At 36.7% G+C, this 17,655-nt stretch overlaps 1 protein-coding gene across 8 annotated transcripts in view; it reads left to right on the top strand.

Moving 5' to 3' along the window:
- Positions 1-17,655, top strand: part of TRPM3 (transient receptor potential cation channel subfamily M member 3) — a 406,874-nt gene that overhangs the window by 204,805 nt on the left and 184,414 nt on the right. Inside the window, exon 1 of one of the 8 annotated variants that reach the window (XM_077790278.2) lies at positions 12,401-12,476. The exons of the other annotated variants lie outside the window; for them this stretch is intronic. Within the exon in view, the coding sequence (XP_077646404.1) occupies positions 12,462-12,476 (15 nt within the window). The 5' untranslated portion in view covers positions 12,401-12,461. Of the gene's footprint in view, positions 1-12,400; positions 12,477-17,655 lie in introns of those variants that run through there. 8 annotated transcript variants of the gene reach the window in all.

Raw genomic sequence — 17,655 nt, 5'->3', positions numbered from 1 at the left:
TAATTGTTGCTTGATTAGATTAACATTTTACTTACAGTCCTTAAATGTACAACATTTTAGTCTATCTGTACTCTAAGAGAAAAATTCTTACTTCCCCCCAGTAAAAGACTGCAGTCTTTTACTATTAATTTGGTGAACATAATCTAGTGAAGTATTTCATGGTACAACACCTTGTGAAGGGCTACATTGTACTTGGTTCACATGATACAGTTGTTAAATGACTATAATTTCCTGGAATTCCTTCTGTAATATTTGGTGTTAATTTCTTGAAGTAATGCTTATGATAAAATTGATGGTGTGAGATACTGCTGGTTAAATTGAAACCAAATCTGTTCTGCCTGTAGTGGAGCTGTTAATTACAGAGTTTCAAGCCCCACAGATGATATTACAATCACAAAAGCTCTTCTAAATCATCTTCTCTGAACCCATTTAAAATTGATTTCTAAAGAATTTATCTCTAGGTGGGTACTTGAGGCAATAGCAGATTTTTTTTCCTTCCAGTGCATCAAGTGTGGTGTTATAAAGGCATGGCTGTGGCAGGATTATTTTTTTTTCAGAGGCTTTTAATTCTTTTATGAAAAATGTGCTTGGGTGGTAGATGGGCCAGATCAGTTCTACTACTAAGGATTTTCTCTATGAAACAGAACTAGGATAATCCATGATGTGTCTAAGATAAAGGATCAGTGTTCAAAACTCAGTAAAATATCAACAGATCTTCACGTTGCCATACAAGACCCTTGTGTCCTGTACTGGAAGTTTTACAAATATTTGCAATTTAGTTGAAACATCTAAGAGAGACACTTATGCACACTCCTGCTTTGAAAAGTTGGTGTTCTGTGCTTATACTTTTAATTTTAGAAAATGAACAATAAAAATAAAATGGATTGAACAATTTCACTACAAGAAAGTAATTAATTTAGTTCTAGGCAAAAAGCATTTCAACAGAAAAAAATGTTTTAAGTAAATGTTATATTAAATTCATAGCTATGGTTGTGTTCATAAGTCTCAGTTTCCTTTCCCTGACAAGAGTTTAAATTAATAATGACTTGATTGAAATACACTGAATTTCACAGACATGATTAAAAGAAGACTCCAATTGAATAATGATTATTCATAAGAAGTAAGTTCAAAGTATTTGGGGAATACAGATTTACAGGGAGTAAATCTTGAGTTTTAAAACATAAGCAGGGATTACTACTGATGTTTTAGGTATCCTAAAGATAAATCTATAAAACTTCACAAACATTAACTACAAATATAAAATAAGTGCATACTATTTAGCTAAATATTTGTGATAGGAAGGAATCATTATGATGAAGAATCTGTGTAGGAGGGTCATCAGGAGAAATGTGTGGTTTGGATAGTATCCCTCACTTTTCTGTTTGTGTCTTTTGTAACAGTGCTGTGAGGCAATAGTAATGGAATTTTATTTGCTATTGTCTTGTACCTGGGTCTCTTCTTTTGGGTACAAAAGTGGCAACAAAAACTTAACTAAATCAGATCACTAGCATGTTTAGCTAGCTTCCACTTGCAAAGTAACTACATTAAAAGTGAGACAACTGAAGAATTCTCTCTTAGTTTTTGAAAGAACATATTGTTGGTCTGGCCAGGAGAATGAGGAGAAGAGGGAATTGTTTGTTTTGGACAAGGATCCCTTCCTAAAGGCATGCCCATGTTCTACTTAAATGCAGAATCTGGAAAAGAAGTAATTCACCATTCTTATCTTTGGAGTATTCCTTTTATTTTGATGAAGCCTTTTGCAGTGGGCTAGAGGGGAAAAAAATATCAGTGGGATGACTTTTCCAAGTTTGGCAAGTGGCAGGAACATTGTGGCATTTGTTCCTTAACACTGAAAAAAGTCCTTTGCTCCTCTTCCTGTGTGGGAAGCAACTGTATTACTAGCAGTGTATTTTTTAAAAGCTAGTAAGAAAAACTGCAGTTTCTTACAGAGAAGGGAACACAGTGTGATGTGCTGTCACATTTCTGTGCCACATTTTCCCAGAACTGCCCTGCCTTGCCAGCAGGACAAGAGGTTCTCTTTATTTAAGGATGCTGTGGGTAGGAATGAGAGCAAGATCTGTCTACATGCTTATCTTTATAATGCTCTTCAGAAAGTATATCTTGGAAAAACAGAAAACCAGGGAGGATGGATGCAGACTCTAAAGTTTTCTGTAGCTGATCAACTAAAAGGACATCAGGTGTTTATTATTCATTCTGAAAATTGACTTTCTATGTTTCCCTTTGGAGATTTGATTTCAATTTTGCTATAAGAGATTTATCTACTTAATTAGATGGCAGAAGGAAGATTTGCCAGACTTATGTTACATATACACATACAAAGGAAATGATAAAATGTTGAATTCAAGACTTCTGCTTTTCATAAATGCTGCAGTGTAAGCCCAGTGATTTTTTTTTTAAATCTATAATGCTGTAAAAATTTTAAAAATTTTGTTAAAATTGGAAAATATCAAATTACTCTTTATAAGAAAGGTACAGTAAATTTTGGTAATTACTGATATGACATAAGCTCACTATGTGTAATTTTTAATTTTTCCTATCCATATTAATTTGCTTGTTGTGGAGCATACAAAAGCCACTAGTGTCTTGAACTCTTAGCTATCCAAATTTGAACAAAAAAAATCTAAGCAAAAACAAAACAAAACAAAAAAACCCAAACCAAACTAAATCAACAAAAAAAAAAAAACCAAAACCAATCAAATAAATCAAAACCCAAGTGACATCTATTTGAGATAACACAACACCCTAAAAACTTTTTTAAAGTTTATAAATCACTTTGTAAAGAAATAGTAAATTGTGATTTCCTCTGAAAAGTATTTTCTAAGCTCAGCAGTGGCACCAGCCTCTCTAGCTTTCCTACTCACTGATTTGCATAGAGAAGCTTTACTTATTGCCTCTGACATCCCATGCTGTATTCAGTTACATCTGGGCTTTGCCTTTTCTAACCTCATCTCCAGATGCTCAAATAATGTTTCTGCTTTCCTCATGGACTCTCTCCATATACTTCAAATGCCTATTCAAGAGCAAACATGACAAAGGCACAGTCTCTCTGTGCCATGAATGCTGATTCAGTAGTGAGTGGAAGATTCCCTTCTTTGTGTTGTAAATTTTCTGTTACAATTCAATATATTTACATATTCTTGCAGAATAATGTATTCTGCAAGAATATGTAAAACATATTTAAAAAGTGGTTAACTGGTTCCTTTTAATTTCCTTATTTTGGACATTTTGTATAGATTTCCAAGGAAGCAAACTGTGATTTTGGTAGGTATTTGAGCTTATTTGAACTTTCACACAGGTGAAAGGTATTGCACAGTTTTTATAAAGCAATTTTTATAAGGAAGGTCATAACTATCACAGTAGTTGTGCTCAATTTAATATCCGAACAGGTCTAGAAGCAGAAGGTACCTTTAATTTAAAAAAATATGTGCTTGGACCATGTGCATCAGTTCAGGCATCTGGTCATAGTTACATGGGAAATTTTTTACAGAAAGCCAGAAGCAATTCTAGGCTATTAACAATCAGGTTCCACTAAAACTTAAATGCATGTATATCACACACTGTCTTTACACAGTTCTGGAGAGTCATTTACAGCTTTACAGGAGTTCCTGTTATGTCCAGGTGTAGTCATAGCAGAGGACTGATTGTGTTTAGATGAGGTCTGATTTCCTCATCCTGAAATGTGATCTCCATTTACTCAAAAATTTCAGGCAGCCTCTCTAATGACTCTCCCCATGTGCAGCTCTTTCTGGCTCACTTATTAAGAAAAACTTGTGGCCTGCAACAGGCATTTTTCTTCAAGACTCTTTATTGGCTGGCCTTCACTAGGATGGAAGCTGCAGAAAGAAAATGTTATTAGAGATGTGTATTTTGAGAGGCTTGGGAGTGGGAGTGTTTTTCATCAATTTCTAAGAGGATAACTAGGACTTTTCTGATCTTGTAGCCAGACCTTAAATAAGACCTTAGGTTCAGCTGCTTGCTGGTTCATGTTCCACCACTGAACCTATTGTCTCTTGTCCTGGTTGCCTTCATTAATATTATACTTTATTTATAATTTTCTAATTCAGTTTTCAATAAAGAATCAAAAATTTAAAGATAGGTGTGGTACAATAAGATTGAAGTTTTCCTGTTGCTCTGAATTCTAGTGCTCAGCCTGCAGTTACCTGCCCTATGCCACTGTCTTACCTGAGGTAAGTCAGTGTCATCTTCATGGAGGCAGCAGTAATGTGAATATGTATATTGTTGGGTGTGAACAAGAAATGCTGATATTAAATATTCATTTGTGGCAGTCTGGTATCTGGAAAAGGAGAAGCATACATCAAAAATTAAAAATATCTTGTCTTTGTCAGTAGTTCAGACTGCAGATTTCAGGCTCTATCAGGGAAATGTATCAAGGACATATGTGGACAGCTCTACCTGCTGCTGAAGAACTATGATGCTCTGAAATTAAGTGTGTCCATATGTGCTTTTGTCTGCAGGTCTGACCAGAAAAAACTATTTATAAACAATAAGCCGATTATTGACTTTTTACAAATTATCAAGCTGGCAGTAAATGGGTAATTCCAAGCTCTCAGATGTCTGTATGTTTGCATCTTTTTTCAGTGCTGGAGCATGCTGCTTCCTGCTTCTTTAGTTGCCCTGTAGCAAACATAACTCTCACTGAGGTACTGTTTCACCTGTGGTGGTATCTCCCCCTGCTCTTTTGGGGAAGATGAGAGAGACTCCACCATTACCCTACTACCAATTTCTAGATCAAAAGGACCAAATTAACTTCCTGAAATCTCATCTATGGTAATTTGCCTCCTCAGAAAGATTGGGGACATACTTTATCTTTTATAATTTTCACTCAGGTTACTGGAGATAGCTCTCTTCTCACTGTTGCAATTGAGATTATCAGTCTCAGACCATTTTGAACTTTCCATCCTAGCTTTGTGATGCACTGAATGCTTGATCTTAAACAACAACTAGATTTGAGGTCTGCTTGCTTTATTTCCTTACAAGTTGTTGAAAAATCATTAGCCTTTGGGTACACAGAGCAATGACTCTTTTTTCTGTCCTGCTTGTGTAGTTATCTGTAACTATACCAAATTATAGGAGTGATTTTAGAGGAAGTATATGAAAAAAATCTTCCTTTTCTGCCATGCTCAGCATGTATGTGACCTGCTACACTCATTGGCACTGTGCTGTTTGTCTTATTTGCATATTACATATTTCAAGTCCCAGGAAGCACTAGTCAAGAAAAGAAAAATCTACATGGTGAATTTACTCCTAATGGTGGATTATCTTGTTTTTCCAGCATTGGATGAGATAGTAGAACTAGCTCTAGAGTGTATGCCACAGCTTCTACAATACTTCTCTGCTTGTTTTGCTGTTTTCTATTTTAAGTTCCCAGTGGCCCTTACTTTCCAACTCCCCCAACCTATGTCTCACATGGGCGTAAATGTGGACGTAAAGCTACTGAATTGCAAATCTTTATAAGATCCTTCTTAATCAACAAAAAAAGTTGGGACAAAGTGACTAATATCTAAAAGAAGTTCATGGGTTCTGTTGTGTCTTTTTTTTTTTTCTTTTGTATGAGTCAGAAGCAATTTAGTGAGAGATCAGAATATCCCAGAATGCAAAATCCCTGAGGTAAGTATGAGCAATTTTTAATGAATGTTTCCAGGTAAACTTCTGTTTTTCTTTCTTAAACATCTGAAAATTCTTTTAATCAATCTACACTTAATTTTTCTTTATAAAGAATGCAATACTATAAGGGAGAAATGGGTATGGTGGTAGGGGCAAAACTCCAGCCTGTGCTTACTGAGTGTAACTTTTAGAAAAATGACAGTTAGAATAGTTGATGGTGGATTGTTTGCTTTGTTTTTGAGGCTTTTTTAATGGGGGAGCCTGGTTTAGTTTTTGTTGGTTTGTTTTATTTTACAAATCAGTATAGTAGGTTGAGTTGCCAAAGTTGGAAGGCATTTAGGAGAAGGAAGTTTGATGATCTGTGACAGTTAAAGGATGTTTTTAAAATATATTTATGGCAACTGATGAAGAAACAGATGGTAAAAAAGCAGAGCATTATTAAATGCAGAATATTATGTATGTTAGGAGCATGGAAAAAGCACTGTTTCTTTATCAACAGTAATATCATGAAATGGCCTTACAATGAGAGCTGTAGATGAGAAGGCTATGCTTCTCTAAGGAGGCATCCCATTATTCAGTCAGGGGGTTATGGGATGCAATGTCTGTGATAGGTACACAGGGCCTGGGAACAACCTGATGGCTGCCCTTACCAAGCCCTGTTCCCTCTCATGTCAGCATTAATCCTAGAGAAAATCAGAGCTAACCAGATGTGCAGATTTGAAAGGAATCTGCTAACTACACTCTGACTTCTTCAACCACCAGATGGTCTGTGAAGTCAGCCATCAGTTTTCTAAATCACTATTTCCCAAGGTAGTCACAAAAGGTTAGTTTTGGAGTAGCTGTTGTTAGATCTTTTTATGGGAGTTAGGGACAAGACAGATTTTATTTGTTCCTACTTTGTGATCAATGAGTTTATACAGAAATAGCAGGAATTCAGAATTTCTAAATAGTTTTTTCTGAATGACTTTAGATTGGTGTTCTTCAATCCCTTGGGAACAATTTGTTTATTTTAATTGAAGTCGACACCAAATGTCTACAGCTTCTTTCATGCTGTAGTCAAGAGTCCTTATTACTCAATTACATGCTTTTAGGTTCATTTGACATTAATTCTTTTCCATCTCACCACATATTTGCCTCTCCTTATTTATGTTGGTTTGGGTTTTTTTTCCAAGAGCTTCTGCTTGGAGTTGCTTTTGCAAATCTGTTTTCTCTTGCAAAATCCATTTATTTCATAGTTCATTTTCTTCAGTTCATTTGTGTGTTTTCATGGAAGGTCACCATTTTAGCTGTACAAACTAAGGTGGATTGTTTAATCAAGTTTCATTCTTAAAACCAAGATATCTTCAGCCATGAGGGTTGTACTTATACTACCAACAGACTATCTCCCACTGCAGGGTCTGATGAAAGGACTAATAGAAGCCTGATAAGTACTATAAGTACTAACTTTTCTTGGCTTGAAGGTTTTGGGTCTTGGCTTGATTCCAGCTGCTGGCTACGAATTTTAATGTTCTCAGTTATGGTTAATTACATTCTTTTTCAACCCCCCCACCCCCTTAAGGAGTAAGTATTTGTCATTGCAAACTGCATAAATTTGGACTGAAAACAGTAAGTCCGGTAAGTTTTCCATATGTATCTGTAAAAATTTTGTATTGCAGTCATGTGTCTTCTCTCTCTCTCTTTTTTTTTTTTTTTTAAGAACCTGGACATAAAAACCACCCCATCTGACAAAGCACACTCTGGAAAAATGGTTGGGAAAATGATCTAGAAGAACTACCCCTTTCATTGATTCTTTGTGATCCAGGCTTTCCAATTATACTGTAATAAGAGATACTTCAAGTCTTTCATAAACCAGCAAAGAGTACTCATGTATGGTTTTTTTTAACATCTTTTTCTTGAAGGTGCACATTTCCTGAGGCTTTTCTTGCCATTTTTGAGGCTTTCCCTGACATACCATTCTTCATGTAGCAAATGTCATCAGACTAGTCACGGATCTAAATAATCTGTGACATTACTAGTATATTATACAATCCTATTCTGTTGTTACTTTTCATTCCTGTCCTCTCCTAATTCTTATATGTGTGCATGTGCTATTTGTATTCTCAGAGTGCAGTGAGAATACATCTTCCTTATTCATAAGGCTTCTTGTGTTTCGCTGATGCTATGTAAACTTTACATAGTTCAACATCTAGCTATAATAAAAATTTGCTGGAGTAAATATGAAAAATAATTTCAGGAAGAACCAATTAAACTTCTTTTTCTGACAGTAAATTCTGCTTTTATTCCACTTTACCTATTTAACAAAGATAACATTATCCTATTATCCCTAAAGGATATAATCCCTAAAGGAATATTCTAGGGCTTTGCATGAATAAATGTACATCTTAAAAAGGCTCATTTACAGAAATTCATAACTATACACTAAAGGTCATTCTTTGAATAAATTCAAAGAAATTATCAGCTATATGGATCCTAAAATTTAATCTAAATTGATCAAAACAGAGTGGCAGTAACCTGTGCTTGTATCTAATGCAGTCTAGCCAGGACGTTTTAAAGGATGTGTCCTATCTCACTGTTCTGATTTTGGCTCAGATAGAGTTAATTTTCTTCCTAGTAGCTGGTTTAGTTCTGTGTTTTGGATTTACTGTGAGAATACTGTTGACAACACACTGATGTTCTGGTTGCTGCTAAGCAGTGCCTACCCTCAATCAAGGAGTTTCAGTTTTCCGTGCTCTGACAGTGAGTACGTGAACAAAAAATGGGGAGAAAGTAGGTCCAGCACAACTGACCTGTGCAGACCAAAGAGGTGTTCTATGCCATAGAAAGTCATGCCCAGTTTATAAACTGGAGGATTAGGCTGGGAGCTGCAGGTCACTGCTGGGGGCTGGGCCAGACATCAATCACCAAATGGTGATGGGGTGTAGTGTGCATCGCCTGTGGGGTTTGGGGGTTTCTTCCCCTCTCTCTCTTTTATTACTGTTAATATTACTTTGGTCATTGTATTTTATTTTTTTACATTATTATTTATTTCAATTATTAAACTATTCTTCCCTTAACTCAAGTGTTTTATCTTTTTCTTCCTCTCCTCCCCATCTCACTGCAGACAGGGAAGAGCAAGGGTAGTTAGTGAGTGACTCCATGGCACTTTTTTGTCAGCTGTGGTTAAACAACGTAAGTTTTGTCTATTTATGGAATATTTTAATTTTTTTGTCCTGCTAGTTATGATCTACAGATAATCTTGTTCCTCTCTCTTACTCCATAATATGTGATTCTTTTATTTCTTTCCTTAAGCAAAATGTCGTCTTTTGAAGACCAGCCCAAAAGGTGACAACTTACTTGACTTAATCTGAGCTTGCATCTATGAATAACCTTCTAGTCACATTCAGATCTCTCCATTCCCATAACTCTGCTGTCCTTAAGCAAAAAATTTAAAGTAGGCAGTGAAAATTCTGTCAAACTTCCTCACACATTTTTCCAAGTCTTTTATCTAAATAATTTATATGCAAGCATCCAGTAGACAAATTAGATACCTTTGTAAAATATTAATCTTTGGTTGACCTTGTGTAATACACACTTATTCCTCCTAACATGAACATAACATTTTCACTTGGAATCCATCTATCAATCTATCTATCTATCCTTATAAAATTCCATATTAGGCACTTTCATGTATTCCCTGAGAAGTGGCTTCAGGTGATCCCCTTTCTAATGCATACTTGCCTTTGCATTTCATTTTTTGCAGCCTCAGTTTGAGGTCCAATATTCAAAAATCTTTACTTTAGCTGTAGGTCTCACAGGTTGTCCTTGTTTTACCTCTGAGCCATTAAAAGCAACTAAATTATTTACATGCACTATAAGACATTCCTCTGTAGGGAGGACTTATTTAAATATTGGACAATTAGCTACTTTCTGGTCTTATTTAATGAAATTATCCATTGCCTCCTAATAATTCTTGTATCAGAGGTAGGAGAAAAGTTTGCATTTTAGATTATTTTGAAGGCCAGATTTCCACTGTGTTGAAGCTAGAATCCAAAATCTTAATTTTGTTTGAATTCATTTTCATAAAAGGCTGTACCCAATAAGAATTTGTTTCACCCTCTGTTTCTACACTGTATTTCTAGGGCAATATTGATTATTATTTAGATATAATTGAAAATCTGATAGGCAAGAAATTAAGAGTTTATGCAGTTTCTTTTTCAATTGTGCTATTACTGAGCTAATAGCATTGCAATTAAATGTAATTTGAAGAGTTCATCGCATTGGATACTTTGACCAAGGCCTTAAGGGATTTGTGACAAATTGTTTCTTGTTCAAGCTATTACATTTTTAACCAGACATTCTTGTGTCAGGATGTCTGTTCTGTTCTGTTCTGTTAGTTTATGAAAAAAATAGCAATGTATAGAGTTGGCAAATATTAGGAAAGAAGGAAAATTCCTTTCACTTTTTTAAAATCTATCTGGTATCTGCTAGCAGACCTGTCTTTCCCATCCCAGCCACTGCATATTTCTTGTAGCTTAATGCCAGGGTGAGATGCAGTGATCTCAGGAAGCTTACAATGTTTGAATGGCACTTTGGCCTTGCTGAAGCAGGAGCCCTTACTATGCACCAGCTTGCTGGAAGCAGACACATAGCTGGAGACCTGTATGTGCATTTTGCATGAGGCTTTTGAGGAGGCAGCGAAGTTTGAGGGGGCATGACCCCACAGGAGGCCTGCAGGAGATAGCAGATGTTGCCCAGCAGTGGCACCCCGACTGTAAGCCTGGGAGCTGCTGTGCCTGCAGGCAGCTGCCATGAGGCCACCGGCCCTGTGAGCACATCCTTATCTGGGTAGCAACTGCTGCAGCAGCTTCTGCTTTCTTCTGGCTGGTCCTGTTGTTAACAGGGGAAAGTACATGTTGCCAGAACATCTCTGGATCGTGTAAGAGCTGAATGTAGAGGTTCTAGAGAGCATCTGTGTGTCAGAGGGTGCAGAGTGGTCCCCTGCTTCTGTCCTGGCAGCTGCATTGAATGCTCATCCTAAAAATCAGGCCAGCACTTCTTGTTTAAGATGAGGAATGATTATGTGCAAGACAAAGCATACAGCTGTGAACTACTCCCAGAAGTATTTCTGTCAAGAATCATCAAATTTCTATATTTTACAAATGCTGTTTTTCTTGTCAGCCTTAAGCAGTATAAAGCTTTTAAATGCAAAGAATAAAATGGTGGTGAATATTTTACAGACTTTGTACACCATTTACTTAGAGAATCCTGCTTGTAGTTTTGGGTTTTTTTCTTCCAGGATTTTTGATTAACATAGCATAGTCATGATGTATCTCTTGGTGTCTATTCTTGAGTACTTGGTAACATTTCTCTATTTGTGTTATGTATTATGTTGAAAATTGGTCTTTTGCATTTCTCTTGTATTCTTTATTAATTTTGAATTCCAGATAAATGTGGCAGCTCTAATATGCATCAGGATAATGAATTTTCCATGACATTTTGATGAGATGTCAAATTTAGCTGTAAGTTTGAGTCTTTGGGCTCTAATTAATGTGTCCAACCCAGCATAAACAAACAAAGGTGTTGTGGCTTTTCCTTACTGTGTTAACTGAGAGGGAGCATGAGGTAGAAAATAAGAGGGCAGGCACACTGACAAATTTTAAACGAATGTGAAAGAATAGAAATCCCTGTTTGGAGTTAATCAATGGTATTAATCCAACTTAATGTCTCTGAGATGCTTGGGTACATAGAAGTGAAATCATAAAGCTAAAGACGTTTCAGAGAGGGAAATAGAAGAAGCTCACAGAGCCAAACCCAACAGTTATTTGAGAAAAGAAGCAAACAGGAAAGTGTTCTGTTCTTTATCAGAGTTTGAATTTCTCATGGTGTATTGAGATCACCATTACTTTGAGTAAGTAGGTATCTCCTTTTCATGGTCTAGTAAGAGATCACAGAACTCTAGAACAGTTTGGATTGTGAGGGGCCTTAGAGATCTCCTAGTTCCAGCCCCCCTGCCATTTTCAGGGACATGTTCCACAAGACCAGGGTGCTCACAGCCATATCCAGATGGGCTTAAAACATTTCCAGGGATGGGGTATCCACAGCTTCTCTGGGTAACCTGTTTCAGTGTCTCACCACTCTCAGAGTAAAGAATTTCTTCCTAATATCTAATCTAAACATGCTTTCTTTCAGTTTAAATCTGCTCCCCCTTCTCGTATTAATCAAAAAAAGTCCCTCTTCACCTCACTTTTGGGGCCCCTTTAGAGAGAAGAAGGTGCTCCTTGACCTCCCTGAAGCCTTCTCTTTTCCAGGCTCAGTAGAACCCCAAGTCCCTTAGGATGACTAGGACTGGTGTTTCAACAATCTGATCATCACTGTTGCCCTCCTGTGCACTAGTTCCACCCGCTCCACGTGCTTCTTATGTTGGGTGTCCCAGAGCTGGGTGCAGCACTGCAGATGGGGGCTCAGCAGAGCAAAGGAGATGAGCAGAACCTCTTCCCTTGCCCTGCTGGCCACACTGGTTTTGGAGCAGCCCAGGGCATGGTTGGCTTTCTGAGCTGCCAGTTCTAGGTCATGTCTGCCTTCTGGTGCACCAGCACATCCAAGTCCTTTTCCACAGGGCTGCTCTCAGTCCATTTCTTACCCAGAATGTTCTTGTGCTTGGGGTGGGTATAAGTTTGTGTCCTTCCCCTCAACCCGCTCAGGTTAGCATATTATAGACCCATTTGTCTTTCGAGTTACATTTTCTCTCAAAGAGCATATCTACAATATTTTTTATTATTTTCAGCTGTTACAGGTATGACACATCACCAGAAAAAATTGAAGTGTATTCTTAACTAATGCTGATATCAAAAGTAAGGAAATTTTGATTTTTTTCATGGGAAATAACTACCACAAATACTCTAAAGGGATGGATATGAATCTAAGTATGGATTTTTTGATTAATTTTCCAGGGCAGTTTTAGCAAAACAACACTTCAGAAAACTGTAATCTGTGGTATACAAAATAGTTCAAATTATTATTTTTTAAGGGTGTGTGAACTATAAATTTTTAAAGATTATCAAACCTCCAGACAACTGCCAAATAAGCCAATATGAACAAGTACTTACAGTCATTTAGAATGTCTTTATTATTCATGAACATATTTAACAATACCTATGTAACTCATATCCAGGAAAAATCAATGCATCAGAGTTTAAAGAGAGCTGCTTTTACAGTCATTTATTGAATTAGTATGTCTGTAAGTGGAACGTACTCAGAAACAAATGGAATAGACCATACCACACTGAATATAAGAAGTTTTTACTGCTTTTACAGCAGGGCTCTAATCTTAATCCAAAGATCTTTTATTTAGATTATTTGTGACAGCTGGTAATGAAGAAAATTTAATATGAAATTTTAAATGAAGTCTTTTGTGCGTAGAAATTAAAAACAATTTTTCGCATCCCCAAACACTGTGGAAAGAATATGGTATGTACAATATACATAAAAAGGAGCATTTAAGATTTACATTTCCTGATGATAAACATACTTCTTAGAAAAACTGGGGGAAGTGGCATATTTCATTAAAATAGATTACTTTCTATAAAAGCAAAATAGGAAATGTACGAACATAAAAAAATGTAGTGATAAATAGAAGCAAAGGAAAAAGATCAGTTCAATGAAGATCTTTAGCAGAAATAGGAGTTTCACAGGATCAGAGAATGGGTCAAGGTGGGGCCACAGTGAATCATCTAGTCTGACTCCTCTGCTCAAGCAGCATGATCCCAGAGCATGTTGTACACGATTTTGTCCAGATGGTTCTTGAGTATCTCCAGTGAGGGACACTCCACAGCCTCTCTGGGCAATCTGTTCCAGTGCACAGTCACCTGCAGCTTGAAGTTCTTCCTTATATCTAGGTGGAACATACTGTGCATCAGTTGCTGTTCATTGCCTCTTGTCTTATTACACGACCAAGAAGAGCCTACTTGGAAGCCTTTCTGCAGATACTTATAGACCCTCTTTCAGTGATTTCTTTGCAAAATTACTGTTTTCTCTGAAATTTAGAAGTGCTTGTCTAACAGTTCTTCAGTAATTAAATGTTTAATTTTTTTTCATAACAAACACTTCCTAGTGTAAGATCTTTCACAGAATAAGCAAGTATTAAAAAAGCTGACATTTAAAAGCATACTGCATTGTGCATAGTATATTGCATGACATTGGTGAGATTTAATTAGCATGAAATGAAACATAGTCAATTTAATTAAAAATATTTTGGAAAATATATATTTTTTAGATGTCTTTCGGAGCAGAATTTTTTAAAATTGCTTCCTTTTTATTCTGTTAGACTTGCTGTTGCTGACAATAGAAAATGTTCCATTATCATCCCCCTTGCAAACTGTCCAAAGTCTCAGTAAATCAATTCTGATGACGATTATGATAATGATGGTGTGGTTGTTGTTGTTGCTATTATCAGTTTCATCAAATCACTTTTTTTACTGGAGAAATACATGCTCCTCAACATAGTTGATTCAAGGGCTAGAGGTGAGGGAACTTTTTTCCCAGATTTTTAGGCCCACCTTACATCAATAGCTGGCAAAGAAAAGATACTGAGGATAAGAGAAGACTACTAGACTGCTGATAAAAGTGATCTTTGGACAACAGCATATGAAAAATGAAATTCACTACACACACCACCAAACTATATTTCCACTCAGTCTCAAAAGTTTGGGAAAAAAACACTTTTACTGTAGAAGACTGTTAGTAATTCCTCAATATCTCTTTTTTTTCTATTTCTATCAACACTTTATGTTTTTTTTGGTTTTGGGAAGGCTTTTTTTAAGCATTTCATCCCTTTGTTCCGTTAAGAATGTGACAATCATTAATTATTTTAAGCATCATTTGTATTGTATCAGGGTTTTAAGTCTATGTTAGTATATATTTTCTTGAAATATACAAAAATCACCACAGGGACATATATACAGTGAATTGAAAATTTTCTTAATTACTGAACTAGTTTATAATAGGTTAATTCAAAATTATTGTAGCACTAATTTAGGCAGGCAAATAGTTAAATTGTTAATAAATTATTAATTTACACTGAAAATCACAGATTACTAGAGATCCATACAATGTAATGCTATGTGAGGTTCCCCCTCACACCAAAAGAGTAAGGTGATTTAAATGTCTTACACCAAAATATACTGCTTGATGAGACTTCACTTTAGTAAAAATTCAAAGAAGGAAAACTCAAACCTGAAATTTATCATTCTTCAGATCCTGTATTTTAAATATTTTAATAGAAGTATTCTATTTGTATTTCTTTTTAAATAGAAACTCTTGGTACTATAATATAAAGAAATATAGAAACCTGTCTACTGCAATTGGTTTTGCAATCTTGCCTAAGGCTCGTTAGCAGCTTAGCAGGGTTTTAGATTCCAAAGTCTGTATTTCTTCTTTCCAGCCACAATCACAATGATATAAGTTGCATATATCTACAAAGTGCAAGAGCAGTTGGTAATGTTAACTCACTAGCAATTCTTTTTGTCACAAAATATGTCTTTATAGGATTATTCTGTCTTGTCAGGAGAATTTCCACTTTGTCTTGTAGAAGTTTTATTGAAGTTAGTCTTGTTCTAAAATTATCTGAAAAATATCGTTAATAATGTGAATCCTTTAGATAATTTTATTTCTGTAATCTTTTTTGTCTAGGAAAAAAAAAGCCACAAACATTTCCTCTCAATTTATTTAAGGTTTTCACAGACTCCACACACTTTTGACAAATCATTATTACAACAGTCTATGCTTTTTTCCAGAAATACAGCTCTTCTTATTTCTTCTGCACTATTCCTTCAGGTGGGAAAGGTTCCATGGTACAGCTTTCACATACATGTTCATTTCTCTAAGGAATTTCATATGCATTTTACTTTTTCTGTGTAATTCTTTACCATGTTCAGTGGAAGCAGTGACATGGAGTGTGCAAAGGAGCAACTGCTATAGTTACTATTTTAATGGAGTCATCTTCCAATTGGTGTGATTCTTGGGGATGATCCTGTACGGGGCCGGAAGATGGACTTGATCCTTGTTGGTCTCATCCATCTTGGCATATTTTGTGATACTTCTGGCAAAACTGGTGGTTCCCTTTCTTAAACTAGGCTTGAGCTTCTTAAAATTTAAAACCTTACATTTGGACAGCAGTGTGGAGGATCATCTTTGATTCTTGATGGGCTGGTTGAATGAAGTACTGTGGGCCTTTATCTCTCAGCCACTGTGAGTGCATTCTGGTAAAGAAGAGTTTTTTCTCTGATAGAGGAAATCTTTTTTCCTCTTTTTGGACAAAGATATTTGTTGCTATAATAGTATTTTCATATATCATTATAATTCCATAAGAATCTAAGTAAATTCTGAAATACCTTTTCCTATTAAATATATATAAATAAAAATAAATATGTACTATGTATATATATGTGTGTGTGTGTGTGTGTGTGTGTGTGTGTGTGTACACACATGTACACACACACACACACACACATATTTGCTTGTGCATTTGTGCTGGCTTGACCCTGGCTGGATGTAAGGTGCCCTTGCAAGCTGTTCTATTGCTCCCCTCCTCAGCTGAGTGGAGGAGAAAAAATTAACCAATGGCTCATTACAGTTGAGATAAGGACAAGGAGACATCACTCAGTAATTACTTACAGGCAAAAGAGGCTCAGCTTATGGACATTATTTAATTTCTTGCCAGTCAAAGAGATTAGATTCCATTAACCCCTCCCTTATTCCTGGACTCAATGTAATTTCTAAATTCTCTGTCTCCTTCCCCTGGGCAGCGCAGGTAAATGGGGAACAGGATCTGAAGTCAACTCATAACACCTTATCTCTGCCACTCCTTCCTACCCAAGGAAGACTCCTCACCCTCTTTGCCTACCGCAGTGTGCGGCCTTCCCAAGGGAAACAGTCCTCCACAAACTGCAACAACTCAGGTCTTTCCCACTGAGTGCAGTTCTACACAAGCTACACCATTGTGGGTCCCTCCCATGGGGTCAGTCCCTCAGGAATAGGCTGCCCCAGTGTGGGGAACTTGTGGGGTCATAAGTCCCACCAGCCTACTCCTGCGTCCGCTCCATTCTCCACAGGTCCTTCCAGGACCCTGCTCTAGTGCAGGCTTCCCATGGGATCACAGTCTGCTTTGAGCATCCTCCCAGTCTGGTATGGAGTCCTGCACAGTCTGCAGGTGGATCTCAGGTCCTGTTGGGGCTGCAGGGACACAACTGCCTCACCATGGGCTTCACAGGATTCTCTACTGCAGCATGGATCACTTCCTGGCTCTCTTTTTCCACTGACCTTGGTGTCTGCAGAGTTCTTTCTGTCACATATTCTCACTTTTATGGCTGCTGTAGTGCAGCCATTTTTTTCCTCCTTAAATATATTATCACGTCATTGTCACTGATGGTCTCAGCCTTTCTGTTAGGGAGAGAACACTGAATGAAAGGAAGAGTTGTATTGGTTTGTATGAGTAGATAACAGAATCTTTTTCTTTTCCTCCAACACTTCTCAAGTGCTGAGTCTGCCACAGTAACAGACCAACTACACAAGATGTTAAATCTGAGACAACAGTGGACATAGCCCGAGAGAGATGTATCAGATGTATCATACACTAACTTGTACCATAGAATTGTCCTAGAAACAAACTTATTCTATTCCTACAAGTTCAGGAAGCAAGTCTCTACTGCAGCTATCATAAGCAGGTCCATGCAATATCCCACAATGCTATAAAATTTTGTCCATCCTACTGTCATACTTGCAGAGTGTAACAGTTTTGATGCTTTCTGAGAAAAATTCAGTTTGTTGTCTGAAATGAAGCATCAAAGGAGAGATCACAAAGAAATAAGACCTGGGCAATTGCTCTTACTTATCTCTCATATGTGACAAGGTGAATATTATTTTTGAAGTGTAGGACTTGCAAAATGATGGTTGCCTCTTCTCAAAAGCTTTGAAAAGAGCAGACTGTGATTAGGTAAAAAAATTAAAGTCTTTCTGTTCTGAGTATGCAGAAAT

The sequence above is a fragment of the Lonchura striata genome, chromosome Z (assembly GCF_050655825.1).
Source record: "Lonchura striata isolate lonStrDom1 chromosome Z, ASM5065582v1, whole genome shotgun sequence".
NCBI classification, from domain to species: Eukaryota; Metazoa; Chordata; class Aves; order Passeriformes; family Estrildidae; genus Lonchura; species Lonchura striata.
Note: the sequence above shows the minus strand (reverse complement) of the source record. Positions and strands in the feature narration are given on the sequence as shown.